The sequence below is a fragment of the Peromyscus eremicus genome, chromosome 1, assembly GCF_949786415.1.
Source record: "Peromyscus eremicus chromosome 1, PerEre_H2_v1, whole genome shotgun sequence".
NCBI classification, from domain to species: Eukaryota; Metazoa; Chordata; class Mammalia; order Rodentia; family Cricetidae; genus Peromyscus; species Peromyscus eremicus.
Window position 1 is genome coordinate 80,198,806 of NC_081416.1, and position 17,435 is coordinate 80,216,240.

The following is a 17,435-nucleotide window of genomic DNA, read 5'->3' on the forward strand; positions in this document are numbered from 1 at the left end:
AGAAATACAGGATAAAAAACCAAATGTATATATATTTAATGTATATAAAGCTAAGAAACGGTAGTCCCAAATTCAATAGAAATATCATACAATCCATACAATGGGCTGAGGGCAGGCAAGGGAAGAGGCTGTAAACCCACTCCCAAACATGTACAAAAATAACTTACATAGCAACCCCTTCAAAGGGGGGCACTGCTCCCACCCAGGCCCCAGGGCCAGGGGCACTGACAGCAGCCCCAGGAGCCCGGCAGTGCAGGCCCAGACAGAGCTTGCAGATTGAAGGGGCACCAGTCCGAAGGACAGAGGCCTAGGAGGAGGCCTTGAGGCGGTTGCAAGCAGATCGAGAGCTCAGCAGCTTGTCTACCATGGTGCGGGCATAGCGTAGCCGGCTAGCCAGTTCCTTGCAGCAGCCATATTCTTCCAGAAGGCTTAGGCGGTATGTGCGAAAGTCCCTCTTCTCGTCGATATAGGTCACCGCTGCCATCAGCGGGCACAGGATAAGTTTGGTGTGATCCTAGGAGAGGAGAGTGCATGATGAGTTCAGCTGGTGCCGGAGGCTGAGGTAAAGGGGAGGAAGACACCCCAACTGGTGACAGGGGCAGCACCCCTACCCCACCCAGCCACCCCAAGTACAGGCCCCCGTCCCTGCACACCTGGAAGAAGTTAATCTGTACAGTGCCATTGCTGAGGTGCAGGATGATGGCGCTGCGTGTGCGGAACCATGTTCGCAGGTAGGGCAGCCGCGCCAGCTCATCACCTTCCCGGGGTGTGATGTTGGCCCCTGCCTTCAGCAGGTGTTCACTCATGTAATTGCGGAAATACTTGAGGAGAGTGATCTGGATGGAAAGTTGGGGTAGGGGTTCCGGAATGAGGGCCTGACCCGGAGGCAGCCCCCATACCCTGCCACACCACCCCTCAGCAGCCAGTTCTTACCTTCTTCATCAAGGAGTTAGGGTGGGAGCTCACGGTGAGGTAGGACTCCGTGCCATCCCGCTCTATGTACTGGAGGCTGTCACCGTCATTGTAGAGGATGAGGCGTGTTGAGTCATTAAAGAGCACCCCCACGCTGTTGTCACATAGCTGATACCCTAATGGCGGGGGAGGGCTGTCTCAGAAAGGCAGGAGGAGGTGGGCAAAGGCCTGGGTACAGCTCAATAGTAGAGTGCTTGCATACATAAGGCCCTAACAATTCTTGGTGACACAGACACACAAACACACACACAGACACAGACACACACACACACACACACACAATTACAGACATCACTCACTCGGTTACTCAAAGGCTACCATGGCCACACCATCTCCTGCCCACCCCAAATTCTGGAGACACCTACCAAGTCCATACTTGTCCGAATAGTCCACCCATTTACTGACCCAGAAGATGGGGATGCACGCAGGATCCTCAGCCTCCTCTGGGATAGAAAAAGAGCACTGGTTAGGCCAATCCTTTCTCCTGTCTTCTTAGGCAGCCTCCCCCAGGGCTGGGGGGTGGGGAGCACCCCCATGAAGCCTGGGGAGGAGCCTGACAGCACAAACCTAGATACCCAAATGGAAAATTGCAGCCCAGGACACCAAGCCCCACTTCATTAAGTGGGCCCCATGACTGTGTCCCAGGAACCGTGGTAGGTGAGGATAGGGAAAAACAAAACAAAAAACAGGCTTCTGGAAGGACCCACGTTCCAACCACAGGGATGAAGAGTGATCAAAGTCTCTAAGCTGCTCTGTCATTAGTTAGTATCGGGGCCGGGAAAGCCTAGTGCCCCAGATTAAAGTGGTGAAGAAATGGAGCAGACCCGACAACTCCCGCAACACTAGAACCAACTCAGTTTACGCAAGTCCCTACTGCCAAGACACAAACGTGTTGGGAAGAAATGCTATGGAGAATTAAGTCAGGTTGGTAGGTGCTGCAGTGGTGTCAGGGAGGTGACAGCGGGCACAGAAGCCCCGAGGCTGGAGCTGGCCTGAGGCTCTTGAGGACCAAGGGACTAATTCCCTGGGCAGAAAGGAGACAAAAGATGCAGCTATGCAGAGGTAACTTATCAGTCACCTACAAAATGAGATGGGGCAGAAACAGGCGGAAGGCACACCAGGGAGGGCCTTGGGTGTCATGCTAACTCATCAGGACTTTGATCTATAGGAAATGGGCGCTCTGCCGATTGAGACACCCTGCCTTCTCCAGATGTGCAGCCCCTGCGGGACTCACCTTGCCGCACCAGCCCTCGCTCTGAGGGCTTGGAGGCATTGACGCTGGTCAGCTGCTGCAGCATGTCACTAAGATGGCACTCGATGGCCTCGTTTGTCTCCCGAACCACTGGTTCCTCCTTTTCCCGGGGACGGTCCGGCAGGGGGTTCTCCACACCTAAGAAGGTGACACCGTCATTGGCCAGGCACAAAACTGGGGGAGGGAGCACACTGCCTGCCACGGCTAGCATTCTTCCCACGGTAGCCATTAGGCATCACTGCTGTGGGGAACTGAGTCAGTACCAGGTTTGTGTGTCAGGTATGTGGTGCTTACTGAGAGGCCACAAAGCTGCAGGTGCTCAGGCCTCTGCTCTAACAGCCTGGCCTTCCAGGACAGCAGCTGTGGCTGTCACCCAGGGAGGCAGCCTGAAGCTACCATTTCAAGCAAAGGTCACAAATGAAGGTCACCTTGTGCTTCCAGGAAGGTGGAAGGATGGCTGAAGCACAGTGTAGCCATTTGCTTTGTGTGCTTACAGATAACTGAGTCTAATGAAATACACACTGAAGCATCAAGTTGGCCTGTGGTGGCTGGGGGCATGCTGGTCACTCTTGCTGTCCTTACGCTTGAAAAATCCATTTCCCCAAACCAGCATGTGTTAGTGCTCCTGTGAAACAGGACATTTCTTAAATTTTCGATTAAAAAACATCAAAAATCCCACCATGCTATACTAAGAATTTAAGTGTGAAATAAAATATCCAAGATCTAATTTAAAACTAGTCAAAAAGGGGCTGGAGAGCTGGCCCAGTCATTAAGAGAACTGGCTGCTCTTGCAAAGAACCTGGCTTTGGTTCTCAGCACTCACATGGAGGCTCACAACCACCTGTATCTCCACTTCCAGGGGATCCAACACCATCTTCTGGTGTCTGTGGTCACCAGGCATGCATGTGGTGCACATACATATATGCATTCAAAACACCCATACACAGTAAAAACAAAATGAGTGTTTGCAGAATACGTAAAATCAAGCCTGTCCAAATATAACTATTGGAAATGGAGGAGGACCACCCCAGGAACACCTAGCACATTATACAATTCTCTACCTTTGGATAAGCTTGGAAAATATAGAATATTTTCTTTGATGCTAGTTTATTAAAAAAACAAAACAAACAAACAAACAAAACCCCCTTAGAATAGCAGTATTTTAACACCTCCCCCCATAAGATAGGACTCCACAAGTCCAGCACTACAGGAAAGGATAACAGAAAAGGGGCTCGGTGATAACTCCATTAATAGCGTGCTTGTCTAGTGTGAAGCCCTGAATTAAGATTCTCAGCTCTTTATAAACTGTCATGGTGGCCCACCACACCTGTAATCCTAGCACTCAGGAGATAGAGGCAGGAAAGCAGAAGTTCAAGGTCATCCTTGGCTACTGTGAATTCCAAGCAGCCTGGGTCACATGAGACACTGTCTCAAAAATTTAAAAAAAAAAAAAAAATTACAGTAATAATTGCTACACCAACACCCATAGGTGGGTGCTAAAATTGGTGGGTGGGCTGGAGAGATGGCTCAAAGGTTAAGAGCACTGACTGTTCTTCCAGAGGTCCTGAGTTCAATTCCCAGCACCCACATGGTGGCTTACAACCATCTGTAATGAGATCTGGCACCCTCTTCTGTATACATAATAAATAAATCTTTAAAATTGGTGGGCAATAGCTTTTCAAACAACTTCTTGCAAGATACTTATCAATTACCAAAGACACATTATCTGCAGCAGAGACAGCCTTGTCTCCCTGACACAGAGAAGAGCATATCCCCCCTGTAGCATTCTTACTCAGAATGTAGAACCTTTTCTAAATCATGAGGAAGCAACAAATCCAACAGGAAATACTCATTAGCAAGACTTAAGGAAAAACCCAGAGACATAAGGAAAAAGCCCGCTGTCCCAGGCTAGAGGAAACTAAGAAGCCAAGGTCACTAAATGTCATGTGGGGTACTGACTTGCATCCTGGTAAGGAAAAGGTGGTGTTAATGGGGAATCTGATTGACGTGAGGACTAGAGTTTGTTGACAGGATTATCTATGGTTAACGTCGTAGCTTTGGTAATTATTCTATGGTAGAGATGCTGACAGTGGAGGAAGCTGAGGGAGGGTACATGGGAAGTCAGCTCTATTTGGTTTGTAACATTTTTGTATACCCTAAAATTATTCCAAAATAAACCAAGTCATTGAATCAGGGGTGAGGAACACATTTGTAATCCCAACATTTGTGAGTTCAGTGCTAGCCTGAACAACATGAGGCCCTGTCTCCAAGCACCAAAACCAAAACGAAATCATTGCAAGTCATTTGCCTAAAAATGTAAATCTAATTGAAACAGATGAACTGAGAATTTTATATTAAATTGATGATATATCACACAGAGAAACAAAGCCCTTCAAGCTATAACCCTTAATGAAATATATTAAGGAAAACTAAAACTGCAAGGAAAAAAAAAGTAATGCTAAATACAGTGGCATACTCCTATAGGACCAGCAATGGGGGGTGAGGGTGAGCGGTGAGGCAGGAGATTTCAAACCCGAGGCCAGTCTTGGCTTCATAGTCCGCTTCAAAAAAACAAAAAGGAAGGAGGAATAGTTAAACAAAAAAAGTGTGTTAAATGCAGGCAGAACACTATATACATAGTAAATCTTAGAAATTGTTAAGACAATATGGGGTTAGATTAATGCTCACAGTCCTGACGGTTGTGCTGCCGTCTGTCATGTCTGTTTTCAAGAAGTACACACTGAAGCATTACCAGCAGAGGAAAGCTCCCTCTCACACAGTCAAGAAAGAGAAACATTTAGGGGACTGATGATGCAAACCTCAAAAGAAATGTAAACAGACTGGGAAAGGAGGGTCAGAGGCTTCCTGTTCATTCTTCTACCTATTTGTTTTCCAGACAGGGTTTCTCTAACAGCTCTGGAACTAGCTCTGTAGACCAGGCTGGCCTCGAACTCACAAACGTACTTTAAGTGTAAACTGGCAGGCTGCTGGAGTTGGCTGTAGTGACATTTCAAAAGTGAGGTGTCCTGACAAACTTGCAATCCAGAGCCCTAGGCAGAAGGACTGAATCAAGAGCAGCCTGGTGACAGTGAAAGACCTTCTCCTGACAGACAAAACACAAGCACTCAAAGGGATGAAATGTACAAAGAGTGAACCAGGGTGGCTGAGAATGAGAACTGAGGATGGATGCCACGTTATACTCCATGAGAATACTTCCAGTATTCTCAAAAAACCATGCAAGAGACGTTAGGAACTTTTTCTTTTTTGGATTTAGGAGACAAGGTTTCTCTATGTAACAGTCCTGACTGTCCTGGAACTCACTCTGTAGACCAGGCTGGCCTCAAACTCAGAGATCCACCTGCCTCAGCTTGCAGAGTGCTGAGATTAAAGGCATGCACCACCACCACCCAGAGATGTTAGGGGTTTTTAAAGGTAATCAAAGAGAATTTCCTGGGCTTCATGTTCATTCAGTCCATTTTCTCCTTCTTGGGCCCAATGGGTTGACTCAGTCTGTTTTTCCAGCCAAGGCCAAGGGGCAGAAGAGCCCAAGGACCGGACCTCAAGGATAGGGCCAAACTCTGGGGGCAGAGTAAGGCGCATGCACCCTGAAAATCTGGGCTCTCTGGGCTCCACCTACTGAGACCAAGCTTTACCTTTATTGAGAACTGTGAGAGGCTTCCTGCTGTTGGGGTCCAGGCTGCTGGGAGCTATTGAAAACCTTGGTGGGATGGTGAGGCAGGTGATGGGCAGCCGGGCAGGGATATAGCCAGAAGTGAAGAACTCGTCATCAAGCAACTCGTGAATGGTGGGGCGGGCGGTGGGGTCTGTCTGGAGCATCTTCTGGATGAGGGAGGCAGCCACAGGATTGATGTGCTGGAGGGGAGAGGCAGAGCCTAAGTGAGATGAGGCAGGGACCTCACCTGACATGCGGCTGCTCCTGTCTCAAATAGGCCACAGCTCAGTGGCCGTAAGTTCCACCAGGCCCTCCACACTCAGCTTTAGCAAGGACCGGTGTCACCCTACTTTGTGGGAAGGATCATTTCCTGCCACTTGGCACTCAATATTAACTTGGGATGATTTCCCCCCACCTTGCAAAGGACATTTATTTACCACCAGAGGGGCATCGGAGAACATAGGCCTTCAGGTCCCCAGACCTATGTTGGATTCCAGCTATGACAGATAGCCTGGGCTTTCTGGGCTTACCAACATGTGTCTGTAGAATGGGGGAGGAGTACCACATCTGGGACACCACCAGGTAGGATACCTGCTTTATGGGATAAAACCTAGCACAGGCCTGTCAGTCACAGCATTAACTCTATGCTTCTTATGTACCAGGAATGTATTCCTGTACATTAATTCAATTGGCCTCACAAAACACCCAAGGACTCTCTCTTTCCCCCTCCCTCTCTATATAATTTGAACTGAAACAGGATCTCACTATGTAGCTGAGGCTGGGACTTTTGATCCTCCTGCCTCAGCCTTACAAATGTTAAGACTACTCCACTATTAGACCTCACTTGTAGATGAAGAAACAGGCTCAGGAGGAGGTGCCCCTGCCTGAGAATACACACAGCATAGGTGATAAAGCGAGGGCATATACCAGCTGGCTCAAGCCAGTCCACGCTGTCTGCAGTGAGCTGACTTTCTGTGATATAGCTCCCCTATACACAAATCAAGGACACTGATTTCAAAGTGGCCATATGTCCGATGTGGACCTAGTCCCTAGAAATGGGATGGATATCCCTTCAAATGGATTGATGCCATTGGTTGTGAAAACAGATGTCATTTTGTCATTGGAAGCCCTTGGGAAACTCCCACTTTGTAGATGGGAAGCCTGGTTCAAAAGTGTCAAGTCATCACCTGTTAAAGACAGCTCAGCTGGTCCATGCCCCAAGCTTAAGTGTGTCTGCCCCATTCCCTCCTTTTCTCCCTGTGCTTTACATCCATTCAGGAAGCTGGGCATGGGGATCAGTCGGCAGAGTGCTTGCCTATAAGCACAAAGCCATGTTCAGCTCCCAGTATACCATAAAGCCAGCATGGTGCTGCATGCCTATAATCTCAACACTTGGGAGGTAAAGGCAGGAGAATCTGACGTTCAAACTCAACATGCAGTGAGTTCAAGGCCAGCCTTCAGACATACATTCTCCATGGCTACTCTAGAGGCAGGGCTGACTTATCTGTCCCCAGGATATAGCTAGGCTCAGTGAATAGCTTTTGGGTGAGACATAGAATATTAAACCATTGTGGTGTCATCACCTTGGGAATACTGTATTCGTTTTTCTTGATGCGGAGGTAGGTCTCTTTTAGGCACGAGGTCTCAAAAGGTGGCTTGCCCACTAGCAAGGTATACCTGGAAGCACAAAGGAGGATTTTGTTCACACTCCTAGTAAAGTTCAAATTCTCCCGGAAGTCATTGTCTAGAGGAAGGGGGCTTGCTGGATTCACTGACAGGACAGATGGGGATGATCTCCAAGTCTGCCCAGTGCCACAGGAACCAATGGCTGGGTCAAGCCCTCAGTAAAATGCAGGCGACAACACTTGGATTCCCCAGCTCTGGCCTGCAGTAACAGAGGACTCCCCAAGGACCCCAGAGGCCACTGCTATCCACCACAGGCCACCGTGATGGGGCTTCTGCCTACCACCAGCCTTTCAGCTGACCTAACTCTCCCATCAGTGATTCCAAAGCTTTATTAATTAAACCTAGGTTCAGAAGTGAGATTCCACAGTCTAACAAGCCCTCAGGTGTTGGTTTGGGTCTGTGCACACTTTTAGTAAGCAGCAAGGAACTGAAGAAGTGTAGAGACTTTCTCATCCCTTCCCTGGACCATAAGTCCAAGCTACAGGAATCCTACAGCCTACACCAGATTGATAAGAAAATGGGCATTCATGTGGACAGCCTACACTCTGAAATGGCCTTTGTTTAAGGAAGAAGGATCCAGAGGGTTAAGGTCAACTGGGTGAAATGCCTCAGAAAGCCCCGCTGAGACCCAATAGCTCCGGAGTCCATCCCCAACTTACATGATGCACCCGATAGACCACACGTCCACCTCAAAACTGTGTCCCTTCTTGCTGAGCACCTCGGGAGCTATGTAGTTAGGAGTGCCACATAAGGTCTTCTTTCGTTCCCCTTCATATTCCACTTTGGTTGCCAGCCCAAAATCCCCTAGGACAGAAGGAAGACAGGTGCTCAGCAGCTAGGTCTGGGCCATCCGTGGTTGCAGACAGCTGCCTCAGGCCTGACCACTGAGAACCAGTGCCTTGAGACTCCGCAGGCTCTGTTCCCTGAACCTCCCCACTGTGCTGGCCCTGCCCTCCACCCCCACTGCCCTTTATAATCCTTAGATAGCAGGGCTAGCGTGGTAAGAGGGCTCAGTAGGTGAAGGTGCTTGCCTCTAAGGCTGGAGTTGACCCTGGGACCCACACAGTAGAAGGAGAGAAATGACTCCCCAAAGTTACCTTCTATCCCCACCTCCCACACAAAGGAAATTTAAAACACACAGGATGGCAGGACTGGACGCCCTAGGGAATCAAGTACACACTCTTCCTGAGTGCCGATGGACATGTTTCAGAAGAGTGACAGGGACGGAGGCAAATCGGAGTCTCAAGGGGACAGGTGCTTTTCAGCTCAGAAGGAGACTGCTGAGGGAATGCTGCCGCCTTGCTCCACAGCATACGTCCAGACCTCCAGTTTCAAAAGGAAACTGACTACTGAGGACCTGGCTCAGTGCTATGAGAGAGAGTATTTGGGGGGAGGCACCCCCAAGGAAACTTATTTTCAAAACTACTGTATTGAGGTACACAAGACAACAAAAACAAGACGCTGGCTTGTGGGTCCCTCACTTTCCATTGCTGGGCTAGAGGGCTTTCTGGAGGAAAGCACCTTCATTTCCCACTGACTTCCATTTCTCTGGCTCCCAGTCTCCCAGATTTCCCCTCCTTACCACCAGGCACCCGCAGGCCCAGCATCTCACCTATTTTCACCTCCAGATCCTCGTTCAGGAAGAGGTTGCCCAGTTTGAGGTCCCTGTGAATGACCTGATTTAGGTGCAGGTACTGGCAGCCCAGGACGATCTGCCGCAGGTAGTAGCGAGCCTCAGGCTCGGTCAGTGCTTTCCTCCTCTTGTGCAGCTCCAGGAGGGACTGAGGAAGAGGGAAGAAGTTACTGAAGCCAAAGGAAAAGGGTGGCCAGCTAGATGTGTCCGGGACTAGGCCCTAGGGAGTAAAGTGTGGGAAGAAGTTTCCTGTCCCGACCACCAAGGCCCAAATCGTCACTCTGAGGCTATATTAATTATAAATGCTCAGCTCAGGTTAGTTACTAGCTAACTCTTCCACTTAAATTAACCCATATTTCTTATGTCTTGGCAGGATTCTGATAGTTCTGCCCATACACTGGTCATTATCATTCACAGGACCCTATCCTGTTAACTCGTACCCTTACCCAGAGTCTTCTCTCAACCCCTCTCGATACCCTATCTAGGGGCTTCCTCCCGGCAAGAGACTCTCTCCTTAGAGACAGGGTTTCTCTGTGTAACAGTCTTAGCTGTCCTGAAACTCTTTGTAGACCAGGCTGGCCTCGAACCCGCCGAGATCCACCTGTCCCTGCCTCCCAAGTGCTGGGATTAAAGGCGTGGGCCACCCCCGCTGGGCGGAGACCCTCTCCTTTTCCTGAAAGCTCTGAGGTCTGACTCCAAACAGCCTCTCTTCCCCCCACCCCTTCCGACCGCCCAATCCTGTCCCACTTCGGAAGTTCTAGGTCCACGGCAGTCGTAGCCTGGGACCCTTGTTAACTACTTTAAACACCCATTTTCTACACCTGCTCACAGCCTTGCGTACAGGAGCCACCGTCCCTAACAGCAACAGGTCCCGGGCTCCGCCTGCCCTGAACCCTGGCCTCAGCAGCTCCGGGTGCCATAGAAGCCTTTCCATAATTGCTTGAAACTCCAAGGCGTCGGTGCCCCTCTGTCAGCTAGTTCCCGGTGTGGGCGCCCCAGCCCCGCAGCAGAAACACTCACCCTCCTGCGACAGAGCTCCAAAACCACAAACACAAAGTCGCTGTCCTCGAAAAAGCCATGGAAGCCTACGACATGTTGGTGTGCGAGGCTGCGGTGAATGGAGATCTCCATAGACATCTTCTCCTTCTGGTGGGGCTTAAGCAGCAAAGACTTAGGCACGATCTTGCCAGCGAACACCTCCTTTGTGTCTGCGTCTGAGATCTCGAAGCACTTGGCAAAGCCTCCTTTACCCAGAAAGCGGCCCCGTACATACTGGCGCCGGCTGCGCGGGTCCACTAAGACCTCCGGAATCTCTTTCGACAGCGGGGCGGTCACTGGGGCACCGGGAGCTGCATCTCCCGGGACCCCGGCTTTCCCGAGGTCGGCTGGTGCTCGAGCCAGCTTTCCAGCTTTGGCCGCTGCACTCATACTCCTAAATTTGCTCCGCGGACCTGGCCCGGCCGGTGCAGAGGATCTTGCCCTGCTCAGCTCCTCCCCGAATTCAAACGCAGCGCTGGGAACGTTACAAGGGCCTGCGCGTTGCTGATTGGCCGCGGGGATTTAAAATACAAACCCGCCCAGCGCGCGGCACCATGGGAGTGCTCTACGGCGCAGCCGCTTTTAAACCTCCGATCTTGCAAGCGAGAAACTTGAGGGGCAGGGACTTGAGGATGGAATGCACGTGGGATAGCCTGGGAAAACAGGAACGAATGGGATACGCGGAAATCCCCAGTGGGGACAGGATTCGGTCCTGCTTTCTGCCCCTCGGCCGGAGAGTGCTCATCTGGTTCACCTGCGTCTCCTCTAGGGGTTTCTCCTGTTAGGACCCTAAAGGTAGCTTGGCCTTGTACCACCTTCGCCCTCGACTGCCCTCCCGCCGGCTAGACCAAATAAACCCAAACTTGAACAAACCCAGAACGCCTGGCAAGCAGAAACACCTTCAGAGCGCAGCAGACCCGCCCTCTCTGTGACAATCGCTGCCCCAGCGAATTGTATGTAGCTCAAGCGTTCTCCAGAAAAACTCGGGCCAGCAGTATATGCAACACCCGGGAACTCCTTAGGAGGGGCAAGACTTCAAGATTACAAGTTAGGCCAACCTCAGCTACCTGAGACCAACCCCCTACCCCCAAGGGAAAGAAAATTCCCAGGCCCGACCTGCAGGTCAAACAAGACCTTCAGGTGATTCCTATGCACGGTGAAATGTAAGAAGCACCAGATATCCCGACCCGCAATGCAAGAAATTTGCCTGGCTTGTTCTGAGTTGCATCGCCCAGAGCCACATAAATAGAGAACAGTCAGAGAGAGAGAGAGAGAGAGATGGCTGGTTGGAAAAGTGCTAGCCAATCACCAGGGCCAAATCTGCCCAGCGGAGGTATTGTTTGGCCTTCATTAGGAGAAAAAAAAAAAAAAAAAAAAAAAAAAAAGATTTACAACATGTAAAAGGAATAGCCACACAGTGCAGGAATGTGGCTTTCTTTAGAGAAAAAAAAAAAAGTCAACTCTGGCAGCTTTTCCCAGACACCCACCTTGCCCAATTGCCTTTCCGGCTTCTGTGGAAACTCTGAACACACCGGTAAGTTGCTTGGCACTGAGCCAACTGCTTTTGCCACCCCGGACATGAGAAGAACTGCATACAAGATGGACTTTGCATCCAGATAACAGCTGGCCTTCATTCTGTTCAGCCAGTTTTCTGGTGTGTGGCACTGGGCAAATTTACTCAACTTCTCTGATAATTAGCTTCCTCCTCTGTAAAACGGGTTGTGAAAATCCCTACTTAATTGGCAGTTGAAAGGATTAAATGTTTTCTGCTGAGTGCCTGGCATTCCATGCAGAATAAGAATGATTTCCACCCCCTCCATCTCTTTTTTTTTTGTGGTAGTCTGATTATAAAGGTAAGATTTGCTTAATCTTATTTTAAATCTAAAATGTGTCAGAATGCTGTGCACTACAGAGGTTCTACTCGGGGTCTTTCACTTTCTAAAGATAGTCATAGCTGCTGTTTATGGGGTACTGTGAACCAGTGTTTTCCATGTGTGAAGGAACTAAAATCCTCAAAACCAGCCTACCCATCTTGCTTTATAGATGGGAGATTTGAGATTCCAAGGGGTCAGATAACAGACTGAAGAAGAGTGGGAGCTGACATGCTCACCCCCAGCACCCACCTGTCACCATGACTACTGCCAAAATAAGACCTCTACCAGAGAACTCCAGTTTGTTTCACGGCTTTTTCCCGACTAAGCTGTAAGGTCCCTAGGAGCAGACTGGCTGCATGTTATTCTCCAGTGCAGGGCCTGGTTCTCTGTGTGGGCTCAGTAAGTATTTAAGTGAATAGGCGGGTGGCTGATGCTGTCTTCTGCTACATAGCATTTGTGGTCAGGGTCCCACCTTCCTCTGCTAATGTGCAACAAGCACACAAGCTATAAGAAGCACGATGCTGTTGCTAGGCTTCTGTGTTTCAGTGAGCCTGGACTTATGACAACTTGTCCAAGGTGACAGGGCATTTGGCTGAGACCAGTTATAAACAGCTAGACTCTTAGCCATGTCTTAACACTGCCAGTACTATTTTAACAGCCTTATAGCTTCATAAAAGCTACTGGCTGACCTATAGAAGCCAGTTTGTCCAGAAGGGCAGCTGCTGCCAGCTAGAACAAGGCTGGAGAACACCCTCTGGGCTCTTACAGGCCATGGTGGTTTGCCAAGAAAGACTTCCCTAATTGCCAAGACTTCTTCATTATGGCTAACACTCTAAGGATGTGTTAAGTAGAACAAATTGTTGTCTGATTAATTTCAAACCTACCATAGTGTAGATGTATCAATGACTAGGAAAGGGTCCTAAGAGAATTGGTTGATGTATAAGTGACTCATTCAGAAGCCACTACCCATCCCAACCAACCACAGAGGCTCTGGATAACCATGTAAAACAGAATGGGTCAACAGGACCTTACAGGTCAATCATTCAACCTTGTTCCCAGTCCCTGGATCCCTGCAATGTGAAAGTTACGTGGGCAGGAGTAGGGATGGGAAGAGTATGGCTCATATCCAGGCAAACATGTACTATATAAATGCTGGGTAACCCAGGAGCTTAATCCTAGTTCCTCAAGAACTGGAGGCATGTAACTAGACAACCTAGATGGCTGGCTGGGGACAGAAGGAAGCAGTTCCAGACAGAGAGGCATCCTTGAAATGGCTCTTTGTTGACCACAGCCACTCGAGCTATGCATATTTCCCTTTGCCCCAGTCTGGGCCCAGATCCCCCTTCAGGGGGATTGTCCTTTGGGACCAAGAGTAATGAGAGAGTGGGTTAAGTGTGTACAGGGAGTAGGCTGGGGAAAGTGAAGAGCTCTGGGGAAAGAAGAGGCCTGCACTAGATGCCTGATGATTTTTCCTGTCCAGACACTTTTATCCCCTCTGTGGTAGTTTCAGTCATTTCCTACAACCACTAGTCATTAACTCTCAGTCCATGTGTGTGCCTGTATCTCAGCTTCTTAGCTACAATGATGACTTGAGCCTGGATACCTCTCTGGTCTGGACCAATGAGAACCAAACCCAGGCGGTTTTCGGCAACGAGAAGCTCTTTCTACCAAAGCTGTGTGGGTTGTGTGTATGTGTGTGTGTCACACTATGATATCTGAAAATAAGTCAGGCATGGTGGCACACTTTTAATCAGGAGGCAGAGGCAGGCAGATCTCTGGGAGCTGATGCCAGCCTGGTCTATCTGGTCTATAGTGAGTTCCATGGTAGCCAGGGCTACACAGAGAGACTCTGTCTCAAGAAAGACAAACAGACCAACAAAAGAACCATCCCAAAGGAAAACAGACACAGGGTCTGGAGAGAGGCAGGTCCTTGTGACACTTTGGTCTTAGAATCCAGCCTGAAGTCCAACTAAGGCCTGACTTTCTCAGCAGCAGAAACCCAACTCCTTTCTCTCCTCTCTGTAGCTGGAAAGGTCTTTCCCATCTACTTTCTCTTCTAATATTCCAAGAACAAAGAATTTTTCTTCTCTGGAATTATAAGTGCCTAGTGACAGGCTGTCCCTGGGGTGAGAACCACCGTGGAGACAGAGTCCAGCTGGCGTTTCCTAGGATACACACTCTTGACGGTTAGCATACTCTCAAATACTACCAGCACACAATTAAAAAGTAGCTACTGGTTATGGTAGGGACTGTTTTTGTCCTCTCAGTACCTTGATTTGGCAATAGACCCCATTCTCACATTAGGGTCAATCACAGGATCAAACACCATTGGCCACAGTCACTGATCCAAAAGGGCACAGGTCTCACAGTGTAAAGCACTGAGCATTTTCTTTGGGACCTGCCAGGCTAAAACTGGAGTGCCACTGGAATACAATAATAGAAGTCTAGAGCTGTAATCTGTCATATCCCAAATGTACAGAGAAATCTCACATGTAGTACAAGAAAAACAAAGCAAACACAGAGTCTGCTCAAGGCTGCTTACTATCTACTTATGTCTGTTCTCTTTAATATCAGAAAATCCTTCCTAGCCTAGGTCACAGTGAGACCATGTCTACACACACACACACACACACACACACGGCATGACATGTTGCATCAAGTTTGGTCACCCAAATGGAAATTAATTTGACAGTCTCCCTTAGGTCTAAATTTCAAAGGTGACAAGTAGGATGCCTAATGACATTAGGAAGCCCAGCCACTTGCGTATCTCTGCACTGTTAGGGGAGTGTGATAGCTGCTCTTGCTTGTCAACTTGATTACATTTAGAATTAACTAAAACCCAAATGGCTAGGTACACCTGTAAGGGATTTTTTTTTTAATTAAACCTTTTGAAGTGGGAAAACCCATTTCTAATCCATTTCTTTGAGGTGGGAAGATCCACCTTTAATCTGGACTATATATACACCTTCAGCTAGCAGCCTCTGGGGGGGTTGTCTTTTTGTATGCTGGGAAAATGTGTTGCTCTGATTGGTTGATAAATAAAACGATAATTGGCCAGTAGCCAGACAGGAAGTATAGGTGGGATAAGGAGACAAGGAGAATTTGGAGAAGAGGAAGGCTGAGTCAGGAGATGTCAACCTGCCGTCCAGGGAGCAGCATGTAATGGCACACAGGTAAAGCCACAGAACATATGGCGACATATAGATTAACAGAAATGGGCTGAGTGTAAGTGTAAGAGCTAGTCAGTAGTTAGCCTGAGCTAATGGCCAAGCAGTTTTAATTAATATAAGCCTCTGTGTGTTTACTTGGGTCTAAGCGGCTGCAGACTGGGTGGGACACAGAAAAACTCCAGCTGTAAGCCTCTATAAAGGACATGTAAGAAGGAAGCATTCTCTCTCTTGGCCTGCTCTTGCCCTCACTTTTGATGGCAAGTCCATTCCTTCACTGGCATTAGAGCTGGCTTCCTCAGGATTCCAGTGTATACTGAAGACCAGTTGAGACATCCAGCCTCACAGACTGAGCAGCTTCTAGATCCCTGGACCTTCCATTGGTAGGTAGCCATTGTTGGACTAGCCGTAGCACAGCCTGTAAGCCATTCTAATAAATCACTGACTAGCACAGTGAGAGAACTGTCTCAACTGAGGTCCGGCATTCCTCAAGGCCTCTGTTGCAGCCAGCGGCAGTCTGTCTTTCCACTATGTGAAAAAGATGCAAAAGTGTACTAGCAGGTACACCTCTGCATGGGACCCTGTAAGAACCTTTGGGAGAGTGCTTCCTAAGCGCCAAAAGCTGTCCTTAATGTTTACAGTGCCTTGTTTAATCAGCTCCACCTGTCCGAGGTGCTGCCATTACCTTGCTGCTCACTGTAGGATCCAAAGTGTCTTGCCCACCTGCACGCTATGTTGCTGCTAAGACTAGTCTTTTCTAGTGATTTATTGTGTAAGGTGATAATCTCTCTCCCTTTATTTTGGAGGTCTTGCTTTATAGCCCAGGTTAGTCTCTAACTCACTATATAGTCTCAAATTTACAGCAATCCCCCTGCCTTCAGCCCACATAGTACCCAAACATGTTTTTTTGTTTGTTTGTTTGTTTTTGGTTTTTTGAGACAGGGTTTCTCTGGGTAGCTTTGAGCCTTTTCTGGAACTCACTATGTAGCCCAGGCTGGCCTCAAACTTACAGAGATCTGCCTGGCTCTGCCTCCCGAGTGCTGGGAATAAAGCCATGCACCACCACCACCCAGCTCTCAAACATACTTTTTAATTTCAGTTGATTAACAACAAAATGAAGTCAGTTGCAAAAAGTAACCAAGTTCCTTTTGGAGGTATTTAAACACAAGCTGGACAGGTAACCTGCCAGACATGCTCTGGAAAATATCTGAAGTTAGCATAGAGAGCATCTAACTGCCAATTCCAACATTTACCTTTTTGGTAACACCAAAGGACAAAGAATCTGGAGCAGGTGCCTTGATATAACTAAGAAAAATCAGAACCATTACAGACGGCTGCTATCAGACAAGACACAGAGCAGATGGCCTCCAAGGACAAGCTCATTTTGTCTTTACAGGGCAGAGCTGACCAGTGTAGGCTGTGAAGCCAGAGAGCCATGGGGGACTCCTGACTCAGCCAGTTCTTCACTGTACAAATGGCACCAAGTTGTCCAATAGCTCTGAGTTTTTATTTCATGTGTTAAATGTGAATAATATGCCGGGCGGTGGTGGCGCACGCCTTTAATCCCAGCACTCGGGAGGCAGAGCCAGGCGGATCTCTGTGAGTTCGAGGCCAGCCTGGACTACCAAGTGAGTCCCAGGAAAGGCGCAAAGCTACACAGAGAAACCCTGTCTCGAAAAACCAAAAAAAAAAAAAAAAAAAAAAAAAAAATGTGAATAATATTCACCGTACAGTATCAGTGTGAGAAACAAAACAAGCCCATGAACAGAAAGCTTGTAGCGGCCGGGCAGTGGTGGCGCACGCCTTTAATCCTAGCACTCGGGAGGCAGAGGCAGGTGGATCTCTGTGAGTTCGAGGCCAGCCTGGTCTCCAAAGCAAGTTCCAGGAAAGGCGCAAAGCTACACAGAGAAACCCTGTCTCGAAAAAACAGAAAAAAAAAAAGAAAGAAAGAAAGCTTGTAGCATGGCTCCAGGTAGTGTAGTGAATCCTAAGGAACAGCAGCTGCAATTACTGGAGGTGGAGAGTGATCATCTTCAAATGTGTGCCAAATGTCAATCTTTTAATGCACCAACGTTAAAAAAATGACAAACAGAAAGCAGTTTTGAATTGGATTAGAGCTGAATCCTCATAGGTTTTTCTA

At 48.6% G+C, this 17,435-nt stretch overlaps 1 protein-coding gene across 1 annotated transcript; it reads right to left on the bottom strand.

Annotated features, from left to right (window-relative positions):
* Window positions 1-21: 21 nt before the first annotated feature.
* Window positions 22-10,790, bottom strand: Plk1 (polo like kinase 1). The gene is made up of 10 exons (XM_059267365.1): window positions 10,237-10,790; window positions 9,196-9,364; window positions 8,243-8,387; window positions 7,481-7,574; window positions 5,878-6,097; window positions 2,207-2,362; window positions 1,338-1,415; window positions 934-1,088; window positions 654-836; window positions 22-514 (listed from the first exon to the last, which is right to left on the bottom strand). Exons 1-10 carry the CDS (start codon window positions 10,642-10,644, stop codon window positions 308-310), a joined length of 1,815 nt encoding a protein of 604 aa, XP_059123348.1. The 5' UTR covers window positions 10,645-10,790; the 3' UTR covers window positions 22-307.
* Between the last annotated feature and the right edge of the window lie 6,645 nt (window positions 10,791-17,435).